Below are 25478 nucleotides of genomic sequence, written 5' to 3' on the forward strand. Positions count from 1 at the left end.
ACAATAGCCGATGTACAAGCTTGCAGCGCAGTGTGTGACACCGCTGTATGATGAAGTATAAACTAGAAAAAGTACCCTTCTGGGCACAGGTCTCCAGGGGGATAGGAGTGTGTGTGATGTTTGGCAAAATGTTTAGGATGTTTAGGTTTCTTGCAACAATTTTCTTCATTTTGTTGAGGAAATGCAGAGCCAGATCACTCATAGCATCTCTGAGGATAGAATTCTGGATGAGTAGGACATGTGCAGCATTTTGTACAAAACGGGCTACACCTGAAAACTTTGGAAGGCAATCTTAGCTAATCAGTGTAGAATCTGAGAAATCCAACAGGCTCGTCTTGATCACATGACTACAGAGATCATGTGTACCGATTTGCATGAGATTTGGATGAAATCTGTGCGACAAACATAAACAATGTGTTTTACCTCATGGGGGCGCTATAACCGGCAGATGTGGAGGAATGCAGGGAAAATGTTTTTCCATGGCCTCTAGGGAGTGCGCATATACATAAAAACAGGAATTGGCCTGTTATAGCGCCACCGTGAGGCTGATTTATGGAAAACATTGTGGCATGTCGTCCTCGGCCTAGTGAAAATGTGCGTGTATAATTTCATGGAAATTGGACACTGTTTGTGATTTGTGGCATTTGGTTCGAAACGGACCAATCATGTGAGCTTTGGAAGCCAATCTTAGCCAATCAGGATGGAAGATGGGAAATTGTGCAGATCTGCGTTGAGATTAGCTGATAACGGACGGACGGACACACACACACACACACACACACACACACACACACACGGACGGAGTGCAAAACAGTCTCTCCCCATGCCTTCGGCCTGGTGGAGACAATCAGGCATACAGGCCCATACTGTGTAACATTCATCTCAGTACTAGTCTTTTTGGTGACACCTTTGGTAGGATGGAGTCATTACATCATTGGGTGGCTATAGCTGAATTGATGATATGCACACGGCTGTCATCTTGCCAGCAAGGTGCTAGCTTACTTAAACTGAATAGACAGCCCATACATCCAAACAGAAAAGTCCTATTTAAATGTATTAATTAACATCAAACCAACATTGCAGCTGTACGAAAAGCATGAATTATCATCTTACTATCTGCAAAGTGTTTGTTTCATAAAAAATCCACCGTAGACATGTTATGAGTTACTTCCTTTCAAGAAATTCCTTGCAGATGATTGGAAGCACTCGTTATCAGTAAAGCAACCTCCTGCCTTGTGTGCAAATTCTAAACAGGTGGTACACATGGACTGTTGAGTGATAGTCAACGAGCACTTCCAGCACTTTCTTGACAGGGAGTAGTGCATGTCTACAGTGGATTTTTATTAAACAAACACATTGCAGATAGAAAGAGGATAATTCAAGCTTTCTGTACAGCTGCAATGTTGGTGAGTTTGACGTTATTTAATACAATTAGATAGGACTGTTCTGTTTGGATGAATGGGCTGTCTATGGGAAGTTGCACAGCTCCACAACACTCTGGGGTAGGATGCACTCTTGATTTTATGTTTACCAAACTTCTGTTTTAATTGTTGGCAAAAATCGTATCCAACCACAACAAAATATTCTAGGTCTTGGCTAAATCTCATCAAATGGTGGTCCGTGGCTCAGATGCCGAATAAATAATGGTCGTCGATATAAAAAGGGTTGAACTGCTGTAACGGAATACTTTTTAATGGCGGTAATACTTTGGCGTAACGTGTTTAAAAGTAACGTTGCGCAACACTGAACGCAACTTTTGTTTAATTGAAATTCACCCAGTGTGACTTTTAATACACGTCATCATCCACCAGCCAGACACCCCCCCCCCCCCCCCTAACAACGGTTCCCGACACACAATGATTAATCATTGCATTATCCCAACTGATGTCATCAGATTGTTGAGGGACAGAGGGGTAGTGTTTAGAATTTCAGCTTCCATCATCACCCTCTGGGGAGCCACCAAATCTTCAAGGCCATCTTCCAACGCTCAGCAAAGCCAGCTTCCCTTAATTGCCTTTGTTCTCTTCTCCATTCCTACAACAGCTGTCGTCCAACGGGGGCGTGCCTGGCGTGAGTGTGCACGACTGTCACGATATCCGTTTAATGGCCGGACCGAGAGCGTTGGTGGGGAAATGTAGCCCTCTGGTTGAGAGAAAGAATAAAACATCGAATCCCACTCCTGACTGGTATACCACTGAAGGAAATCGCTGTGATCCGGTTATGCAACAAAAATAGGAACATAAATGAACATTATGTCACGGTACCAGTACGCTGATGCAAAAGACAACATTTAGAAGAGAAGGAGGAGTCGAAAAGTAAATATTATCCACATAATTCAATGCTGACGTAACGGGGAGGGGGGGGACGGGGACGATATTATCACAAGACGAGAGTGCATTTCGTTGCTCTTGGGCAGAAACCTTGTACAGTAGCTCCACATTTAAACTTTGTATGTTTTTTTTTTTCTTTTTTGTAAAAGTATTGAAAGAAGCTTGTAGATATGCTATTTTCGCTATCATTGAAACATTTAAGTGAAATTTAAGTTAAGTGTATGTGGGTTAATAGAGATATTGAACCAATGAAAGGTTGTCTATTAACATAACAAGAGCTAAATAATATTGACATTGGATCCATTTCCATTTAGTGAAAATAGAAGTAAATTTAGTCTAAGAGCCACCATTGGACTGGCACAACTCTCTTTTCTCTCTCGCTCTCTAAGGCTCTGCTGAAAAGTAAACGTTTTTGGATGTCACAAGGTTTCAACCCGACAGCGACGAAAATACAGGTGTTGCTCGATTATGTCAATATAAAGTGAATACCTTTAAAAACATGTCTATACGCTGGTTTTACATTTGATATTTATTGAAACAAAGTAGAGCATCGATCCAAATTTGTAAAAAGTAAACAAAAATAACAGCTATAACAACATTTACTGTACGTTTTGAGCAAAAACCTCAAATTCAAGGGGGTGGTGGGGGGGGGGGGGGAGCTTATAAATATACATATTTGGATTGGCAGGGGTGGGGGGTTGTGTCTAATGGATATCATCACAGGGATAGTGAGCCGTAAACTGAGTGGTATTTAAGCCACATTCATAATGCGTAGCTTGACGGCGTCGCTCTGGAAAAAAAATAAAAATAACGTGTGCTCATTTGTTTTTCGCCATTTCCAGCTATGCGACGCCATCCAGCGACGGAGCATAAATTAGGCTGTTGTGAAAGTCGTGAACACCAGTGATAAATCATTTCTTAAATGTACGTGACGACTGCAAACAACGAAAGGAACTTGTGTTCTGAGACGATAAGGTGCATTTCCCTTTACGAAAAAAAAAACTATAAAAAAATAGTGAAGAGCCAAATTTGTGAGAATGTAATAAGTGACTTTAAAAAGAAAAACTAACACACACACCCCTGGGATGTCCCGACTAAAACATAAATTTACGATTTGTTTTCCCCCATACTGGGGAAAAAAAGCTTAAAAACAAGGATTTCTGGGTAAAAGGAAATAAATACAATACAAAATTACTGATTGGTTTGGATAGAAGACAATACTATATACACAGAACATAACCACAAACGTTGCCCATATATATTCAAAACCATGTAAGTATCATAGCATAATGTTAAGTGGATAAAAATCTGTATTAATATGGAGAAAGAATGTAGACTATAATATGGATAATATTCGTTTTTTGTTTTGTTTTTTGTTTTTGGCTGAAGATGCACTGTAGGAGTCAAAGCAGTGGAACAGAAGCATTTACAGACAAGGGTTTTTAGGCCTCTGTTTCAAAGTGCATAAAAGGTGGAGTTTTGTTTTTTTGGCAGCACCATAATAATAAGGCTTTCTGGGATAGTTTAGTCAATAGCCCAACCCCCCCCCCCCCTCCCCCCCACCCCTAACAGCCCTCTTTATTATATTATACCCTCTGCTCTCCAAGGTTCTGACATCTGAACAGTATTCCTTGGACGTTACTCAACATGTGGGGGGGGGGGGGGGGGGGGGGGGGGGAGGATATACACGGTCGCTCCGAAGTAGTGCCCAAATGGAACCAAATGGATACTGTAGGCCTGTCACAATTATTACATAATCGCCTAATTGTAATTATTTGAGATAATCACACAATTATTATTTTTTTGCATAATTGTCATAATCGTTTCCATGTTGAAAAATATATTCTCAAAAGTTTTCCAAAAAAATGCAGAAATAGCAGATCTACAAGCTTTGTAAGCTAGTATATTGGCTATTTTTACATTTTCTTGAAAGTGCCCTGTGCAATTTGTGATTAAAAATTAAAATTGTTAATCACATTTGTTTTGTGTGAGAATTAATCGTGCCTAAATTTGTAATTGTGACAGCCCTATTCTTACGAGTCCATTTGATTCCATCTGGACACTACTTTGGAGCGTCTGAGTTTTGGGAGCGGGGCCCGTCCGACACACATCCGTAAGAGTTAAGAGCGCGCAGTCAACTTCTAAATAAAACAGGGACCTCTTGAAGTCGGCTATAGCATTAAAATAGAAGTCTCCAAGCAAAACTATTGTTATGAAATAGGAAGGCACCGTCCCAATTACACAGTCATTGTGGCCCGTTGGAGAAGCCAAATGACAGGAAAGGTTAAAACATCTTAAAAAAACAATGAAACTAAAACGTGCGGCCATTGGTGGTCCGGGCCCCCGGATCTCTCTAGGCACTTAGGAAAATTTAAATCTGATGTGTGGTGATGGGTTGGTGATGACTGGGCATGGAAAGAAATGAAATAAAAACAAAACAAAATTAAAAGCATAATAATCTCAAAATAAATATTTCATGATACTCTCAGTTTTTGAAGACATAAGAATTTTTTTTTTGTTGAAAAAAAAGGATGAAAGAGTCAGTCTTTTTGCAACGGTATAATTGTTTAACTCTATAAATATAATTTATATAGTTTTTTCTTTCCATTCTCTCTCTCTATCTCTCTCTCTCACTCTCCATGTTCCACCCCTCTGTTCCTCTGCTCGTGGGTAAATGCAGATGTGTTATAGCCCGTCGTATGAAAAAAAAAAAAACTAAAAAAACACATGCACCCACAGTTTTTAAACAAGACTCCTCTTCTAGCTCCGACGTCAATCGCGCAACTTTTCTTTTTCACTTGCAGACAAACTGGTCCACGATCTTTGTGCAGCGCTTGCACTTGACATAGCAGCACCAGTGGAACTTGCAGTGGCAGCGTTCCACCACCTGTGCCTTGTACTGGTCGTAGCCGCGGCCACAGCACATGAGCTCACAGCCGTCCATGCCCTCGGACGTCTTGTTGCAGAGGCGGCCCACCGTGCCCAGCGAGCCCGTGCTCTGGTTCAGGCGGCAGTAGTCAGGGCTGTGCTCCGTGTACACCAGGTCGTGGCTGGTGGGCGGGTTGAACTTGTTGTGCTGCTGCACCAGCTTGCCGCGCGCGTTCAGCTTCATGGAGGCGGCAGAGTCGTACTTCTCCTTGAGCATCTCGCCCACCTTGCGGAAGTCGGCCAGCTGCAGCCAGCAGGTCTTCAGGCTGCACGAGCCCGACACGCCGTGGCACTTGCACGAGACGTGCGCCAGGTCCGACACCGTCTGTTCGTTGGTCGTGTGAGGGGAAAAGACGGGGCGGGGGACACAGGAGAGTTGGTTACTTCAAAGGCAGTGGTTGGTTTTCAAGCCCTTTTCATATCAAGCCACGGACCACCATAAAAGCATTAAAGCAGATCCGGAACGGCGGCAGGTGGTAGCTGGGGTGGTGGAGGGGGAGAGCAGCGAGTTTTAAAAGCAGCAGCAGCACAGACGGCAGACAGCACGCAGCAAGCAAGGAATGAGCAATGCTCCACTTAAATAAGGTGTGGTGCTCTATGAAGTGAGTGTGTGATTGGTTGAAAATAGAAGCATGGAGCTGAGACCGACCAATGGTCGGACAGAATCAACTGCACTGTTTCCTGACAATTTGCTGTGTGCATGGACTATTCGCAATGCATACATATATATATATATATATATATATATATATATATATACATACACACACACACACACAAGACACACACACACACACACACACACACACATATAGATATACAAATGTGACTTCCATGACATTCCGTAGCAATAGCCATCTACAAGCTCACAACACTGGTGGTGTAGTCAGAAAAAAGGAGCACCAAAATGTGTGTCAAATCATTAACAGGATCATGTAAAAGGTGGAGTCCTAGACAACCTACACAGGATTTAAATGTATCTCCATAGAAGAGCAGGGAGATCAAATACCACAGCAAAAATGTAAAAATAAATAATAGTAATGATACACTTGAGACAAATAAATGTTCAAATGTATAACAAGTGTACAAATGTATTCACATGTTGTACACCCCAACAGGGAGGATTTCACTGTGCGTTGTTGTAATCACAACCAGCCAGACAAGTTGACAGGTCCAAACATTGCATGCTTCGGGCTCCTAATTCGCTCGGCATTTGCATATGCGTGCATGCACATACGCTTCAGCTTCGCAATCTCTTGTCAGTTGCTTGGGGAGAAGGCAATATTCTGTCATAGACACACACACAACAGCTAACATGATGCTCTCCATGTCTCCCTTCTGAGCAGCGAGCCAAACAAAATGCTGTCTGCTCATTTGTCCCACTTGAAAGAGAAGTAGCCTGGCAACTAGGCGATCTGGCAAGCCTTGCTACGCTTTTGAGATGATTTCAAGGCATTTGGAACGGACAAAAAAAACCCTCCCCCAACCCCCTCCCCAGCCCCCCCGAAAACCGCCTCTCGCGATTCCATCTCCCGGCAGATCAAAGCGCCAGGAAGGAATGAGAGCTGTTACGCAGATGATCAACTGATAGAGGCCCTCGTCTTCTCTTCTGCCTCAATGACCTGGATTCTCTCATTCTCTCTCTCCTCTTCATCTCACTCAACACTTTCCATGGTTTCTCCACAAGGTTGACCGTATGGAAGCGGTCAGATGGTCCCCCCCCCCCCTCCCCGACTGTACATCGTCCTAATTCAGTGGCTTTCAAACTTCGTTCTGTGCCTGAGGCGCAATGGGTATGAGCCAAGATCTAGAAGGCACCTGCATTCATAGCGGAAGATAAGTGGCCTGTGTTTGTAGCTCTGCTATTTTCGCATACACAAAAATGTATTTGTGGGTAAGAAGAAAAACAAGCCGTATTGGGAAAAATAATAATTAGTGTTTATATAGTTATATAGTATATCGTCTGTCGGGTGGAAAGCTCACATGTCCAAAACTGTTGAATTTTTTTTAGCAAAGGTAGCAGATCAACAGGCTCAAAATGAGAGAGACAGACCAGACCAGACCAGACCAGACCAGACAGACAGACAGACAGACAGACAGACAGACGTATACCAAGAGAGAAACTATATATCATTGTTTGTATGCTCTCAGATGAAGATTAACATAATATATTTGTGCAAAGAGTGCATATAATTCAGCCACGGTTCTACACTCCACTGACCCTGATCCCTCCCTGTTGACTGCCAGCTGTACCTCCCATGACGGCCCACGTTATCGTCTCTGTCGGGTGGAAATGTCCTAAACTGGTCTACTTTTCAGGATATCTAAATTAAAAGCATCAAATGTGGCAGATCGACAAGCTCAAAACGCAAAAAGAAATTAAATGCGTTTATGTGACGCTGTAGTACGATCAAGTAGGGCGTTAATTTACGAAAATATACAAAAAGCTAGAATACGGGGATGAGACCTTTATGCACCGACACTATATTCCAATCAAGCCCTCAGAATTGCTGGGCAACGTTGAAGCCGTCTCCCCTACTGGTCAAAACCTGCTACTGCAGGCGGGCTGGGCCCCGGTTACATTCATGAATGAATTTGTGACGTAGACATGATGCAGAGGTACCACAAGAACAGCGCGAGGGGTACTACAATAGGAGCCAACTGATCATATCAACGCTCGAGGGGTACTACCCGGAAGACTTTGTCCTTCTTCTATGGCTTCAAAACGCCACTGAGCAACTTCCATTGAAGTGAATAGCAGGGGGCGGGCTTCAATCTGTTCTCTAGATATATTATAACTCTATGATTCACTAAATCCCATGGTGCACCTGGACTCCGTTTATGAACCACTGCTCTACTAATTCCAGAGTTTCTCAAATTTGGGAACTAAACCCCCGGCCGGGGTACTTTGGGGTATTCCTAATTTTGCTCCGAAATTTCCCAACTTTCATCACACGTTCATAGAATCTGGTAAATCCAGTAAACCAACATGCACAATAAAAAATAAAAAAAATGGTTATACTATTATGCTACATATTTTCAATACAACCGATTGCCAATATACTTATATAATAAGCAAGTTGTCAGCTAGCTTGCCTCAGAATGTTTGGACCAAATAGGTTTCAAATAGTAAAGCCAAACAAAATACATTAAAACGTGCACGCACGCGCACACGCACGCGCACACACACACACACACACACACACACACACACACACACACACACACACACACACACACACACACACACACACACACACACACACACACACACACACACACACACACACACACACACACACACACACACACACACACACACACACACACACACACACACACACACAGCTAAGGCAAAAGAAACACCAAACATTCTTCAGTGCGAGGAAGAATGTTGTGGGCTGGTGAATGAAGGGTGATGCAGCTGAAAACACAATACTGTTGGACAGACGACAGCCCAGGTTTGCAGGACAAACCAAGGAGAGAGAGATGGAAGGACATGCACATCCAGACCCCAAGTTGGGCAGGTGCCGAGCGGAGAAAGAAAAACAACAAACGAAAATGTGTGTTTTTGTGTGTGTGTGTGTGTAGGCCTGTCACATCTAGTCGAGATTATTTTGTCATAATTCAAATTTCCATGTTGAAAGATTTGCACCGATATGAGGTTAGGAGACGTACGTGGCTGGTTAAGACCGATATGAGGTTAGGTTAGGAGACTTACATGGCTGATTAAGACTTAGGATAGGGTTAGATTTCTGGTTTAAGGACTTCAGTGTTTTGTACCATACAATTGTAAGTATATGTAAAGAACAAAGAATGTTTGCTTTTTGTTTTGTTCAAGAAGAGTCTGGGCAATTATGTTTTATTTTATTTTATGCCAGTATGAATTTTTAGTTGGCCAAGACTAGATTAAAACTAGGTTGCTGGAGGTCAAATGCTTAAAGTGTGATTAACTTTGAGGGGATAAAGCATGTTTACCTACACCCATTAGTGTCAAACCCATTAGTGTCAAAATCAGACCACCAGAAATAGTCAGACAACGTGACCAAGACAATGGCTGACAACAATGTCAGTAAGTGTAAATATCCATACTGGCTTCATTGCATGTTGATAAGGGCTGATGACGGACATTAAATCATCTGATAACATCCAAAGCCGCTAGTGCGTGCGTGTGTGTGTGTGTGTGTGTGTGTCCTCCGTACCCTGCGTCCGGCCTCGTTGTTGTGCAGGTTCATCATGACCCGGGCACTCTCGTAGGTGCCTTTGGGGTAGCTCATCTCGCGCTCGCGCGCGTCTACGAACTCCTTGGAGAAGCGATAGCCGTAGTTGAGGTTGTCTCCACAGCCACCCCACAGCCAGTCCCGCGGCAGGTCCTTGGGGCGCGCCGCGCGGCTGCAGCCACAGCTCGACAGCTCGCCCTCCCGGCAGGCGCGGCTGATGGCGTTCACCACGCCCGCCGCGCTGATGGCGTACGTGAACGCCGTCTCTCGGCTGCCTGTTGAGACACACGTACACAAAATTTGCATATGAGCTGCTTCCAAAACAACCACAACAGTGTTTAGATAGGTGTAAACATTCAGACTCTGTGTTGATTTTGACAACAATTTAGTTCTAGTTAGACTTTTGAATAAAATTTGATTTAGTTTGTCATATTTTAGTCAACTGAAATTTGGTTTTAGTCTAGTTTCAGTCGACTAAATATTATAAGATTTTAGTCGACTGAATGTACAAACAAATATTTTGGTAGGCCTTAATGGTGTTGTCATGGCTGATTTTACAATTGCCATAATTAGTCATAGTTTTAGTCAGGCCAGAGACTTTGTGTGGATTATTTTGAAAAATATAGCATGGGACAAACTAAACACATACATTTGATATATTTATTTTTGTTTCTCGATACCAAACAATTATTTTAAATGTTATGTGTGAAGTGTTGTGTTCCATGTAGTGAATGGGATATTGTTTATTGATGTTTTGGGCGTCTCATAATCCCACAAGGGATGGACAAGACACAGAAATGAAGAATTCATTCATTCTCATTCACTCTCAGTTATAGCCCCCTAAGGGTCCATTTGGTTCCAGAGTTCCAGAACCCTAAGGTCCTTTTGGTTCCACAGTTAGAGAACCCTAAGGGTCCATTTGGTTCCATGTGTAACACTGTCAGAAGTACAGAAAACCAGACAGTGAGAAACAGTGTTTTTAAGCCAAAGCTTCCTCATGGCATTGCTGTTATTGGGACTCGGCCAGAGAGAGGATAGCGCCCTCCGGTGACCGAGGCCTCTCTCAACACGCAGCTGATCTGCTGCCACTCTCCAAAAACCTAAATTAGAAGTGACAAGAGCTTTGCTTGGACATGTTGTCACGGGCTGATAGAGCCTGGAGTGTTTCCTTTTATTATTAGCTTCCCATTGTTTTCATCCTCTCTCCCTCTCTCTCTCTCTCTCTCTCGTGACATTTCCTCTATGGAGAATACGAGGTGAGAGCCGGGGTTGAAGGAAGAAAAACACGAACGTCTTGTCATCATCGGATTCTTTTCTCTCTTCCTCTTAGCCGTTTACGATCTCTCTGCGCTGAACAGAAAACGTGCACGACTCTGGGGGTTCTGGGTGAAAAGCCGACATGGAGAGGGGATGCACGGACTGGAAGGAGGGAAGGAAGGGTCCAAAACTATACGCCGGTACCAAGGCCGCTACGCCAGACGTGCAAAATGCATAGCTCGTATACCATGCTGAGAGCACACTCCTTAGAGAGCATGCTGTAATGACAAGAGCAGAGAAGAGAACCCAGTGGAAAGAGAGGAAGGGGAAGAGAGAGAGAGAGAGAGAGAGAAAAAGAGAGACTTTTTTTTTTACTTTTTATAAAACCTTTTATTTACAAACTAAAAAAAAGCAACAATCGCTTGTTTTCAATCAAAACATCCATGTCGTTAACCAAGGGCATTTTACCAAAGCATAAAATAACATCAACTGAACAGATAGCATCGTTATTCATTCAACCCCCTCTGTACACTGAGTCCTCCTCCACACCCAGCCCGTCTCTGGGCACAATACAACACAACAGTACAGTACAAGTCCATCTTCATTTGTCTCCTTCATAGACCGTTTTTCGCTGCACAGTTCTGGGAAGCAACCCACACGGTAAGATGTCATCTTGAAGATGATATCAGCCCCAGCAGATCAGCTACTGCTCCTGCATCCACCAAGCTTTGACCAGCTATATCCAACAGTTCCACCATGACCACTGTCACACAGGCTGTGAGTGAGCCCCGATGTTGGACTGTGATGAAGGCCCATCCTGGCCCTTCCAACCAGCGGCCCGTCTGAGAATCAGAGCCTACACGTAGCAGGCTCCAGCCGCTCCACCATTGTCCAGTCAACCAAAGCCAACCAAGCTCACAAGTGGCCGGCTGTATCATTGTCCAGTAAATCTTCGTGTCCATTAAAGACAAAACCAAGTGCAAAAGAGGACCCAGCGCACAGAAGGAACCCAGCGGCACCACCACCATCACACTGTCCACGTATCAATTAACAAATCCGCATCAACCCTCTGCACCAATTTCTTCACTCTGAAAATCTCTTGCTTAGTAAAGCATACTCCTTCTGTCACCTTCATGTTTTGCCTGGCAGCCGTCACAAAACTCTTCATATCTGGGAAGTGCTTTTCAATTCGGATCATTCTATGGTTTTTTGTTTTCAGCAAAAAACGTTTCATTTCTGACACCCCATAGACATTTTTCTTTTTTTTTTTACATTTTTCATCATCACTCTCCCAACCACCAGTACTATCTTCTGAATCTGAATTGAGTTCTCCTTTCTCCTCGGTCACTTTTTTTGCTTTTGTCCCATTTGACCCTTTTGCCTTTCTTTTCTGCCCCACCACCTTTACCCCTTCCCCCTTAGCCCCCACCTCCATGTCAGCTACTGTAACCCCTCCCTCCTCCACTTGACTGACAGGAGGACTACTGTCCTCTTGGGAGCTCGTGTCAGCCACAGGTTCAGCATTAACCACTTCTCATTCACCTTCACTGTTTTCCTGCTGATCATTTTCTTTTCCCCCTTCATCTCCACCTGTTTGCTCAGTGCACTCCCCCTCCTTATTGACATTCTCTGCCAACACCTTGGGTTCAACATTTCCTCCTTCATCTTCACCCACAGTACCACCCCCATTAACGTTTCCCATCTCCTTTTCAACATTTTCCCCCAGGGGTTTCTCCCCCGCCCCCCCCTGGTAGCATTGCTTGCCCCCTCGCCAGGGTCAACAACCCTCTCTGGACAGGACCTTATCAAGTGCCCCTCCACCCCACAGCCAAAACACTTCATGTTCTCGGTTGTAGCAAAGAGAGTGTATTCGAAATTGTCCACTTTGATCTTAAAGCCGCTGGCGAGATCTTAAAGCCGTGCTTCCGTGTGAGAGTTGTGAAAGCCATGGCGACGCCGACAGCCGTCAGCGCGCAGCAAACACAAAACCACCAACAGCAGATTAAACACTAGCCCAGTGCATAACCGCAAAAACCAAAACTAGCGATAGAAAGAGCAAAAGACAGTATAGATAGAACAAACACTCACTCCGCGTAGACTCACTCCACACCACCCACCCCACACACGCTCGCACGTGCGCACGAGAGAGAGAGAGAGAGAGAGAGAGAGAGAGAGAGAGAGAGAGAGAGGTAGAAAGGAGAGAAACAGGAGAGAAAGATAACTGCAGAGATAAGTAAAGAGAAAGAAACAAGTGAAAGAATAAAAGAATAAATACAAAATAACGGGTTGGGGTAAAATAACATAAATGACCCCCTGAAAAACAAAGAGCAGATATATAAAGAGAAGGATGGGAACAGCGGTGGTGTGTGAAAGCTGTCCAGATGGGAGGCCCTGGAGGCCATGCAGGGAAGGAGGATATTAGTCTAGTAAAGTGCTTTTCAACCCATTTCATTATATTATTATTATTATTATTAGATTATTAGATTAGTCTAGTACAGTGCTTTTCAACCCTTTTCATTTCAAGGCCCATGTTTTATTCGTCATTTGAGCCTACAGACCACCATTTGATTAGATAGTCTCTCAAGCCCCAAACGTACAATTGTGTCCACAATTCCATGCTGTATTGACGTGGTACCATAGGAGAGACACACACAGTCGTTGATCAATAACAACAATTCTATACATTCTCTAACACTTCTGTACTGGTGAATTAACTGGCTTATGGCCAGCCTAATTAACCCATTTTGACCTGAGATCAGATTCTAAAAATGTCTTCTACATCCCGACAGTTTTCTGAAAAAGCTATGTTTCTGCAGTCGTTTTTCGGTCTGCTATTTTTCAAAAATAGCAGACCTACAATAATGTAACTCTTGAGTGTGTAAAATGAAACCAAATGCACCAGTAAGGGTTCATTTGGTTTCATTTCATGCTCTCAAGAGTTAAAGGGTCTATATAAGGGTCAATTTGGTTACCAACTCTCCATCATTTAGCTGGGGACTACCTGGAACCCCCTCAAGAACCAGAAACTTCTTATATCCACATTTTAAACTTTATATGCTCTTCTTGGGAGGGAGGGGGTGGATGCAGGGTTTTTTAGCTTGCAGAACGGCAATTATTATGATATTTTGTTTTAGGACATATGAGGTTTCCCCCCGCCAGCATCGGGAAAGATCTTCAAACCGAGGCCCCGAGGAGATTGGGGCCTAATAGCGAACCTGTGGACAGACAAGCTGTCGTCCACCCCCCCCCTCCTCTCCTAAACTCCTGCTGCTGCTATAGCTGGCCCTGGGCGCTCCACTCTGGTGTGTGTGTGTGTGTGTGTGGTTGGTGTGTGTGTGTGTGTGTGTGTGTGTGTGTGTGTGGTTGGTGTGTGTGTGTGTGTGGTTGGTGTGTGTGTGTGTGTGTGTGTGTGTGTGTGTGTGTGTGTGTGTGTGTGTGTGTGTTTCCGTGTGCGTGCGTGCGTGCGTGTTGTTTGGGGCTGGCCGTGCTCCCATCCTCCTCAGAGGGGAGGCTTCCCCCCCTTCCCTCTCCTTCAACCCGCCCCACCCCTGGGAGCAAGAGGAGAAAGAAGGGGTGTGTGGGGGAGGGTTTCTTTTTCAACCCTTCTCCTCCGCCTCATCTCCGGGAGATTTTCTACTGCTCTAAATCACCCGTGGAGGCTGAAGGCCTGCAGCAGACAGGACGGGAAGGGACGGACGGACGGACGGAGACAGACTCACAGGCAGGCAGGCAGACATGGGGAGGACATGTTTACTTGGCCCAGGAGTGGGGCTGAGATGGGAGCGATGTCGGAGGAGATGGAGGGGAGGGGGAGGAGGAGGAGGAGGGGAGAGGAAAGGAATGGGGAGAGAGCTGCTCCTGATGAGGGTTCTATTAAGACGGATCTGCGGAGAGGCCATGGAACAACACGCTCAGCGCCATCTATTAGAGTCTAGTCAGTGAAGAGCTGTTTCCCAAACAGTGGGACCCATTACTAGGTCACAGAACAATTCTAACGGGTCACGACTAGAGTAGAAAAAAAAAGAAAAATCCCATTTATTTTTTTCCTATACATTTAAAAATATAAACGTTTTGTTTAAATAAATAAATTAAAAAGTCAAAGGAAGGTACCGTAATTTCCGGACTATAAAGCGCACCTGAATATAAGCCCCACCAGCTAAATTTAGGGGAAAAAACGAATGTGTACATAAATATACAAGCCGCACTGGACTATAAGCCGCATAGAGGCCATAGAGATAGATTTAGAAGGTCCACTAGTGGCCGTTAGCTGTAAACATCCATAGATTAGCACCGTTGTATAGGCCGCAGGGTTCAAATCCATAGATTAGCACCGTTGTATAGGCCGCAGGGTTCAAATCCATAGATTAGCACCGTTGTATAGGCCGCAGGGTTCAAATCCATAGATTAGCACCGTTGTATAGGCCGCAGGGTTCAAATCCATAGATTAGCACCGTTGTATAGGCCGCAGGGTTCAAAGCATGGGGGAAAAGTAGCGGCTTATAGTCCGGAAAATACGGTATACCTTTCCTAAGGTTTCCTATAACTATACATAATTTATCTGGGGAGTGGGGACCCCTGAATCTAACTGTGGCATTGGGGTGGTGCCTTCCTTTACCTAATTCATAAACCTAACTACAAAAATATCACACACAGAATAAATCACACTGAGGGGCGGAGCTACGGCAGTATTTACATACATCAGCCACATGACATCTTATATTGTCATTTACTGCCAAACATTAAAAGTCCCTAGACTTGGCTGCCATTTTGGCTGTTAATTCGCCATGCTTCGAGGGGCTATTGTGCCTAAAAATAAAGTTTTTTTAAATCAACCATTTGTGAGGACCAGGACAAAGGTCCTTACAACGTCTATTTCTCAATTTATACTATTGTTGTGGGAACATAATGGTCCTCACAAGAATAGTGTGATCACCACCCCACTGTCTATACTGTGATCACCACCCCACTGTGATCACCACCCCACTGTGATCACCAGACCACTATGTCATCTCCACTGTGATCACCACCCCACTATGTCATCTCCACTGTGATCACCACCCCACTATGTCATCTCCACTGTGATCACCACCCCACTATGTCATCTCCACTGTGATCACCACCCCACTATGTCATCTTTACTGTGATCGCCAACCCACTATGTCATCTCTGCTGTGATCACCACCCCACTATGTCATCTCCACTGTGATCACCACCCCACTATGTCATCTCCACTGTGATCACCACCCCACTATGTCATCTCCACTGTGATCACCACCCCACTATGTCATCTCCACTGTGATCACCACCCCACTGTGTCATCTCCACTGTGATCACCACCCCACTATGTCATCTCCACTGTGATCACCACCCCACTATGTCATCTCCACTGTGATCACCACCCCACTATGTCATCTTTACTGTGATCACCACCCCACTATGTCATCTCCACTGTGATCACCACCCCACTATGTCATCTTTACTGTGATCACCACCCCATGACTAGGTCATCTCCACTGTGATCACCACCCCACTATGTCATCTTTACTGTGATCACCACCCCATGACTAGGTCATCTCCACTGTGATCACCACCCCACTATGTCATCTCTGCTGTGATCACAACCCTGTCATCTTTACTGTGATCACCACCCCACTATGTCATCTTTACTGTGATCACCACCCCACTATGTCATCTCTGCTGTGATCACCACCCCATGACTAGGCCATCTCCACTGTGATCACCACCCCACTATGTCATCTTTACTGTGATCACCACCCCATGACTAGGCCATCTCCACTGTGATCACCACCCCACTATGTCATCTCTGCTGTGATCACAATCCTGTCATCTTTACTGTGATCACCACCCCACTATGTCATCTCTGCTGTGATCACCACCCCACTATGTCATCTCTGCTGTGATCACCACCCCACTGTGATCTCTGCTGTGATGATCACCACCCCACAGACAGCCTACCGTATATACTTTGATTATGACTGACCTGGAGAACAGTGATCGATAAATGCATTGAGAGCTTGCAGTTCTGACATGCTCACTACTTCTGTGTGAGACTCGTGTATGAAGAACTACTAGGGCATTCATTTACGGGAAAAAACTAACAAAAGAACATGCAAATTCGAAACATGGAGATACAAGGATTCCGTCCGACAGCAACGATTGCACTTACTACATGTGCACGCACTCACACACACTGTGTAATCACTGACAAGGTGATATATTGGCGTACACTCACCACACTCCCATTAAACTGTAAATACAGGGCAACAGTGTGTGCACATGTGTGTGCGTGCGCACGCACATGCGTGTTGCAATGCATGCATGCTTACAGTATGTCTGTGTGTGTCATATTGTCTCCCATTCATCAGAGCCCCCCCCCCCCCCTTTCGGGGGCTGGTCTAGCAGGCCAAAGCCACATGTGATTTATCCAGCGACCTCACCCACCAACTATTCCCTCCACACAGCTGCTCAAAATCACCAACTCTTACACCACAACACACACACACACACACACACACAGGGGAAAATGGAATCTATATTTAAGTGCATTTGCATGTTTCTTTCCAGTGAGTGTGTGTATGTGTGCGCACACACACACGTGTGCTTGTGGATAACCCCATGATAATGTGTTCCCTACATAAACTGACCGTTGCGTACTCTGTGCACGTATGTACTTGTATTACTGTACTCGTGAAGGCCAAACTGTCCCCGCAACTTCCACAAGTAGGCCTACAGTAGAATTTGAGAAATAAGACATTGTGAGGACATTATTGTCCAGAGAAATGGTTATTTTATGGTTGAAATATATAACATTTGTGATTCATAGGCTTACAATAAGAAAAGATTCAGGTTGGCGTTCAGTTTAGTTTAGACATTTAGAGGTCAGGTTTTGGGTTAGAGTTGTATGACTCATTGACATGCACCAGTGTTGCATGCGCCAAAAATACATAATTATGCTTTCAACTGCATGACCCTACCGGTTGGGAGGTGTATTGCACTCTGATACAGTATAACTTTTTGGGGAAAAGGACCAAGGATCAGATTGAAATACTTTTTATTGGACAATACGGATGATATGGGTGCTTATACCCACCCGAGCAGAATTGTAACATCCATGGCCCTGGGCTGAGCACTTGAGCACTTTTGAAATCTGAACAATTAATCGTTTCTAATTTTATTTATATATATATATAATTACCCGGTATTATATGTTTATCTCCCTCTCTTTCCAAGGCAATGGGGAATCGGAGAATAAGTTGCATAATGATTGAATCATTAGTACAGTGTGTCATTGTCCTGTAATGTCTTGTTGAATGTCATGTTTTTTATGTTATGTATGTGGACCCCAGGAAGATTAGCTGTATGTACCAGCTGATTCTATTAAACTCGTTAAGCTCGCTCAATCAATCAATCAATCAATCAGGGTTGTTCTCCAGTCCTTACCGATCTGCATGACCCGTCCGAACACAGAGGAGTTGTCCACCGTGCTGCAGTTCCAGCGACGGTGCCTGAACTGGTACTGGCACTCCCGGATGCCCGTCTTGGCGCCCTCACCGATGTACTGCATGTGGTCCTGGTAGAGCTGGCACAGCTTCTTCTGGCCCTGCGACAGGCCCACCAGCTGGCTGCACAGAGGCTGGGCGCCGATGATGTACGCCTCAGGGATGAGCAGCGGGTTCATGGCCAACGACCTGGACAGGAGAGCAGAGAGGAGACGTTCGTCATTATGAGAGTTATCTAATATCTTTTCTGGGTCACAGGCTAAAAGGTTTGTGAACCACTGACTTAGAGGGTGGACTGCCACACGCCCAGCTATTCATTTACATGGAAGTTTGCTCAGTGACATTTGAAGCACCTGGAAGAACGCTCTTTGCTAACCACCATGAACGTGCCTGAATCGATACATGAACGAGCGCTCTGTGTTAAACCCATTCTGCAAGCTCTTTTCACTGGTCAGCCACTCTGGGGGGCCTGGTCATTATGAGGAGAGACCCAACCCGGGAGGGAGGGACAGAGGGAGGAAGGAAGGAAGGAAGGAAGGAAGGAAGGAAGGAAAAGGAAATGAGAAAAAGACAGACAGAGGGGGTGTCAGAGAGAGGCGGGGGAAGGAAGAAAGAGAAAAGGAAAGACGAATAGAAAGAACATTTAATGTTACAAATTCAGAGACAGCATAATTAACACACAACTAATGTGACAAGTGCATCCCTCTTGGCTCTTCCATTAGTGAACTAATGCACAGAGACCAACCACAGTGAACCGTCCTCTAATGTGATTCATTAGCTCTATCGCTTTCTGACAAACTCATTTTCTCTCTCTCTCTCTCAGGTCTGCAGTCAGATTATTATCCTTCCTACTCATGGGACAAACACAACTATTATTCACGCAGCATATACTAATCTCTCCACAGAGGCCAGAAACAGAGGATAAATTAAATAAATGCTTTGACTGAAGACGGATCAAATAAAAGACTCTTAACGCAAACAAATTACTGAGAGAGACAGAGAGAGAGAGAGAGAGAGAGACAGAGAGAGGGAGGGAGAGAGCAAGAGAGAGAGCGAAGAAAAGAAACAGGCAACACTACACAGTCATGCATTTATTTGTGACTGATGAAATGTAATTTGATTACATGTGTACACTCAGAGTCTAAAGCTGAAATCTTAAAATGTATTTATGTTCTATCAATTACACCACCCATGAAGCCATTCATGCATGGAAATGTATTTATAATGTTTGTTCCGAGGCAATAATTTGATGACCGGGTCATCGGGTCAAAAAGAAACAGAGATTCTGTTTGTGTGCTTGTAGATCTTCACTAGTTTAGGTCTAATCTCTCTTTTGGGTATCGACCTGAAAAGATTGGTACCACTGCTCCATGCCAATGGTTCTCAACCAGTGGTCCCTTAGTGGGTTACAGGTGGTCCCCCAGCTAAATGATGGAGAGTTGGTAACCATAGATCTTTAACTCTTTTGAGTGTAAAATGAATCCAAATTAAACCTTATTAACTCATACAATGGCAGTAGCAATAGTTCAGCACAGCCTAACATAGATCTGTTCAATTTCTTTAGAAAGAGAGTTGTAAGATTAAAAATTCCAAAGTTAAAAAGCTGTTAACTCTTCTGAGAGTGTAAAACAAAACCAAATGCAAGTCTACAGAATTAGAGAATGTAGAAGTTATTTTGATCAACATTTGCCTGTTATCTCTCCTGATGGTACCAACATCAACAGCACAGCATGGAATTGTGGACAAAATCCTATCCAACGACAACATATATACATATACATATATAATATGAAAAGGGTTGAAAACCACAGGGACCCCGGAAACGCCATGTCTCGCGACCCCCGCTTTGCCCCCTCCACAGCCCCAATACAAATTGGCCGCTACAATAACCTTAATAATAGAGAAAATACATCATCAATAAAATACTGAAACCAGAGATAACCAGTAAGGAAAGTTTATGCATGTACAGTACTATGTGTACCATGTAAACTCTTCATTTCCATTTTCCAGCCATTCAGTTGCAAAATAATTTGGCGACGTTGCGACCCCCGGGATGAGAACCCCTGCTCTATACCATACAGACGAGTTAATAAAATGTCATTTCAGACGTTCAAATAAAGTTGCGGATTGCAGCTTTTTGTTAAAGAGTGTGTGCGTGCGTATAGTGTGTGTGTGTGTGTGTGTGAGCCATCTGGTTCCAGGGACCACAAGCCCCCCCATCCCACCCTGATCCCCCAGAGAGAGACAATTAGCCCCTGGTGTAACCTGATCAACTAGGAAAATCTCTGCACTAAATATGCACGCACCAGAAGCACATGCACAGCCAGCGTGCAATCCGTGCATGCACACATACATAAACGCAAGCTAAACATGTGCATGCATGTGGCCTCACGCGTGCACACACAATCGCACGTGTGTGAGGCCTCAGTCATTATGCTACTCGAAATAATTTACATTTGCAGGTATAATATCGCCGCCATCATCGACACCTTTTGTATGTAGATTGTGTATGTCCCACATTTGAACTTTTTTCTACATCGTCACGCGTCACACAAAAGTAGCAAAAGAAAGCTACTTTTGCAGATCGGCATATTTTTGGGCCGTTTTCGCAATCCTGAAAAGTAACAGTTTTTGGACATACAGTATGGGGTTTGCTGTGTACAAGGAGGGGCAGCGAGGGGATCATATCGTCACTGTCGGGTGGAAACCTCATATGTTCAAAAACTTCTTTGTTACTTTTGAGGATTCAAATTTGAAAGCATCAAAAGTAGCAGATCTACAAGCTCAAAACGCCCCGCTTCGAGCTTGTGTATCACCATCGGCTACGTTTGATGCTTTCTTGTGCGACGCTGTCGGGAGTGAGAACGTGGAGATAAGAGGTTTCTGCCCGGATAACAACGTCCTCCATGGGGATCTGTGGTAACGTGTTAATTTTCTATTAAATTCCCATCATGTTAACTCATTGTGTGTGTGTGTGTGTGTGTGTGTGTGTGTGTGTGTGTGTGTGTGTGTGTGTGTGTGTGTGTGTGTGTGTGTGTGTCTCAGCCAACTCTCTTTTCTGCCTAAATGAAAAATGATGTGAACATGAAACCCCTCAATATCACACACAATCACTAAAAAAATCTTTTCTTTTTTAATGGAGCATTTCTTAAAAGTTATCTAAAGCCTCCCATACACTATACAAGAGTTTGACAAGATTTTTTTAAAGACTACATTCTAGTCTAATGTAGTCTTTTAAAAATAAAATCTTGTCAGAACTCTTGTAGTGTAGGCCTATGGCATTGCTGTGCATGCATGCATGCATGCCACATACGGTACACACACAGCATGTAAATACCGGTAGGTATTGGTCAAGTGGTGCTTCTATGGAGATTCGTAAACAGAATGTTCCTCCATCAGAAAGTGTGTGCGTGCACGCACGCACACGCTCGCACACGGTCTTACTACATAGTTCGTGCTTGCACATATTTGGATACTTACTCAAAAGCCACAGCATTCTATGTTTTCTATAATATTCATAATTTTGGTTTGGCTAAAATGTGGAAAAAGAAAATAAGGGAGAAAAAGGATCTTCATGCAAAGCTAATGTGCAACAGTCAGCATGTTGTAGTGCTTCATATGTGGTGCGACTGAAGCTTAACACGCACGCACGATTTTGAAGCTAAAAACAAGTTAAAAAAGATATAAAGTTTTACATTTGTTATATATAATATATGAAGTCATAGCCATATCTTCTTTATGACCATGTTTGGTTCTTTTATATGATACAATAGCCAACACAGAATATGCCCCTTTTCCACCAAAATAACTTTGGTTCTAGAACTAGTTCCGTTCTAGGTTCTTGGAACCTTATGGTGCTTTCAGGGAACTGGCGGCCATGTTTTGGTTCCACTTCCGAACCAACTATTAGGGTTCTGACCAAATTAATTTTCAGTGGAAACACTGCACTGATTCAATATTAGGCGGGTGTTCAAATGGAACCAAATGGGTCGATTTGAATACTCTCAGAGTTAAGGGGGTCATTGCAAAAAAAACATTTAGAACCACTAGTACTAGCTGGACTCCTAATGTGCCATAGAGTTGTAGTAGTGTCAAACTTATTCTGAAGAAAACCTGGAGACTTGACATTCAGTAAGTGGGTCAAAATAAGAACATTATAATGGTGTGTAAATTAGAAAATCAAACATTTGCCACAAACAAGACCAGGTCTTTGCCACGGACACATTGTTTTGTCTGTGTACCGGTTCAACCTCCGGTGGGAGAAGGTGGCCCACTGTCTTTGTATTTCTAATGGACTCATTGTCACATTAGTGCTGCACAATTAATGAAAAAAGATTGCAATCTAGATTCAGACACCTATGCGATCTCATTTATAAATTTGAGCAAGAATCGTGCAGCACTAGTTGGTAATCCAATTCATTTTAGTTACTCTTAGATTTTTGCTACTTGTAAGAGAGAGACTTGAAGAGAGGTTTAACTCAAGCACTTTGATGTTGGCTGTTTAAAGCCACAGTAGCTATGGCTCCAGGTGCCATATTTTGAATGTAGAATGTAGTTCATGAGAATTGCGTGATCTCAATTCTTGTAGAGGAAAATCGAGATTCACTTAAATCGGGCAGCACTATATCACCATCTTGACAGTGAACCAAGAAACATGAAAGCTCGTCTTTTAAGGAAAAGCCTAAACCAGGACTTTTCATTCTTTTTACAGACTTGTGTCAACAAATATAGAAGAACGGTCCTTTTGCAAAGCAATAAAAATTGCTCTTGCCATGCACTTTGTGGGCAAAAACCAAACATGGCGGATTTCTGACGCACACACACACACACACACACACACACACACACACACACACACACACAAAGAGAGAGTGAACCAACACGGTACAAAGTCAACTCTTCAGTGTTCATTCATCATTTGTAACTCTGCAACCAAATGCACCCATACTGTCCATTCTGGTTACATGTGTACACTCCTAGTTGGCAGAGGATTTTAATCCAGTGTTTACGCAGGTCTATTTTTGCACTGCCAGAGTAAGTAAACCGCTTCTATTCTGGGGGGGGGAACATGTGCGCGTGTGTGACGCGCTTTAGAGCTTGTAGATCCACTATTTGTTTGGCGAAGACATTTGGTGTGGACCAGTGGTCTCAACCATTTTCATATCAAGGCCCATCATTTATTCAGCATTTGAGCCACGGACCACCTAAAATGAGATTTAGACCTAGTTGAATTGTGGATAAGATTTTGTCCACAACTCCATGCTGTATTGATGTGGTACCATTAGGAGAGATAACAGGCAAACATTGATCAAGATAACACTTCTTCTACATTATATAAATGTATAGACTTCTTGTAAATTAAGTAATGAAGTAAAATAACAATAATTTAACTCTTGAGAGCTTAAAATGAAACCAAATGGACCGTAAGGATTTATTTGGTGTCATCGTACACCCTCAAGAGTTAAAGCTCTATAAGGGTCCATTTGTTTACCAACGCTCCATAATTTAATTGGGGACCACCTGGAACCGCCTCAAGGACCACTGGTGGTCCCCGGACCACTGGTTGATAATCACTGGATTAGAGGGTTTAACCACTTACACCCCAACATGTGTATTGTTGTGAGCTTGTCGATCTGCTATTTCCGGTGAAAGCTTTCCCAACAATAACACTAGAACAGACACCAGTATAGAGCCCTGAGGGACTCCAGGCAACCGCATAGGGCATAGGAGTGCCGGCCATTTTTTTCACTCAAAAAAGGACCATTCTTTTCCCCTCCAAAAATATTTATAGCAATTATTTTAAGCCTAGCATCAAACCATCCAGGCTCCTGGTGAATCGTGACCATAAAGCCTTTATAAAGCCAATATTTGTTTTTAAATGATATGACAGTATATTTAATAATTAAATAGTTTAAATACCCTTTGTTTAGCTTTTCTTTTTCCCTCTCAGACAATCCAAGATCTTATGGTCACATTTCACCAGGATGACTTGATTCCAGGCTTACAATAATTGATATAAATATTGTTTGGACATCTCTATGGGAAAGTTGGGAACTTGAACAGACCTTTATTTTACATGAACCAGAAAATGGCCACCACTACTATGCAGTGGTTTTCAACCCTTTTCATATCAAGGCCCATAATTGTTTTGGCATTTGAGCCACGGACCACCATTTGATGAGATTTAGCCTCTCAGACGCAAAATATGTTGTCATTGGATAAGATTTTGTCCACAATGCCATGCTGTATTGATGTTGGTACCATTAAGAGAGATAACAGGTAAACATTGATCAAAATATCAATTCTACATTCTCTAATTGTGTAGACTTCTTGTAAATTAAGTACTGCCCTATAGGGTTAAGTGGTTGCATTAACACAGAGCAAGATTTGACTGTGAAAACTCACAAAATGCTACTTACCACCAGGAGTTGGCCTCCGCCACCACCTGCATGATGAGGATGGCCAGGGTGAGAGCGAACACACAGTTCCTAGAGTCCAGAATGCTGCCTGAGGGCCACCTCAACGCCCGACACCAGCTGCCCAGACCCAGGTTCATTCTGCCTGCTGCTGATGGCCTGGGAGGGGAGGGAAGGAGAGAGAGGGGGGGGGGGGGGGGGGGGGGGGGGGGAGGGCACAAGAATCGCTGTTTATGTATTGCGACTTAATGTACAATATAACTCATGGTAATGACGGGGTGATGCAGACAGACAGACAGACAGACAGACAGACAGACAGACAGACAGACAGACAGACAGACAGACAGACAGACAGACAGACAGACAGACAGACAGACAGACAGACAGACAGACAGACAGTCTGTCGTTTGGCAGCAGGTCTGAGTGTGAAATGACAGACAGACAGACAACTGTAGCATATACCCCTCAGCTAGATGCATAACCTCACAGAGACAGAGAGAAAGAAAGAAAATATTGAATTAAGCACAAATATACTTGTCATTTTTTACCTCCCAAGTCATGGCTGTGCTTTGACTGTACTGTACAACGCATTTTGGCCTGGTAATGGTGTTGGCTGCCGAATGCCGAGTTCAAAATTTGACACATTTACACAAATAAATGACATTTAAACATATTGAAAAGGGTCAAGTGTTTACCCAGCGAGGCCCACATGAATAGTTTTAGGGCCATGCTACAGTAAAATACTAAAGCTATTAGCCATAAAAGGTCATTCACCTCAACTTGGGCCTACTTGGTGGGAAATCAATC

The 25478-nt window shown here is 43.7% G+C and overlaps 1 protein-coding gene across 1 annotated transcript in view; it reads right to left on the bottom strand.

Moving 5' to 3' along the window:
* Positions 1 to 2844: 2844 nt before the first annotated feature.
* wnt5a (wingless-type MMTV integration site family, member 5a) overlaps positions 2845 to 25478 on the bottom strand; it is a 28149-nt gene continuing 5515 nt past the window's right edge. The window contains exons 2-5 of the mRNA XM_083769029.1: positions 24675 to 24830; positions 18197 to 18444; positions 9461 to 9753; positions 2845 to 5583 (exon numbers count right to left, since the gene is read on the bottom strand). Of these exons, the coding sequence (XP_083625155.1) occupies positions 5125 to 5583; positions 9461 to 9753; positions 18197 to 18444; positions 24675 to 24811 (1137 nt within the window). The 5' untranslated portion in view covers positions 24812 to 24830 and the 3' untranslated portion in view covers positions 2845 to 5124. The remainder of the gene's footprint in view (positions 5584 to 9460; positions 9754 to 18196; positions 18445 to 24674; positions 24831 to 25478) is intronic.

The sequence above is a fragment of the Protomyctophum parallelum genome (genome assembly GCF_964188405.1).
Source record: "Protomyctophum parallelum genome assembly, chromosome: 7".
NCBI lineage: Eukaryota > Metazoa > Chordata > Actinopteri > Myctophiformes > Myctophidae > Protomyctophum > Protomyctophum parallelum.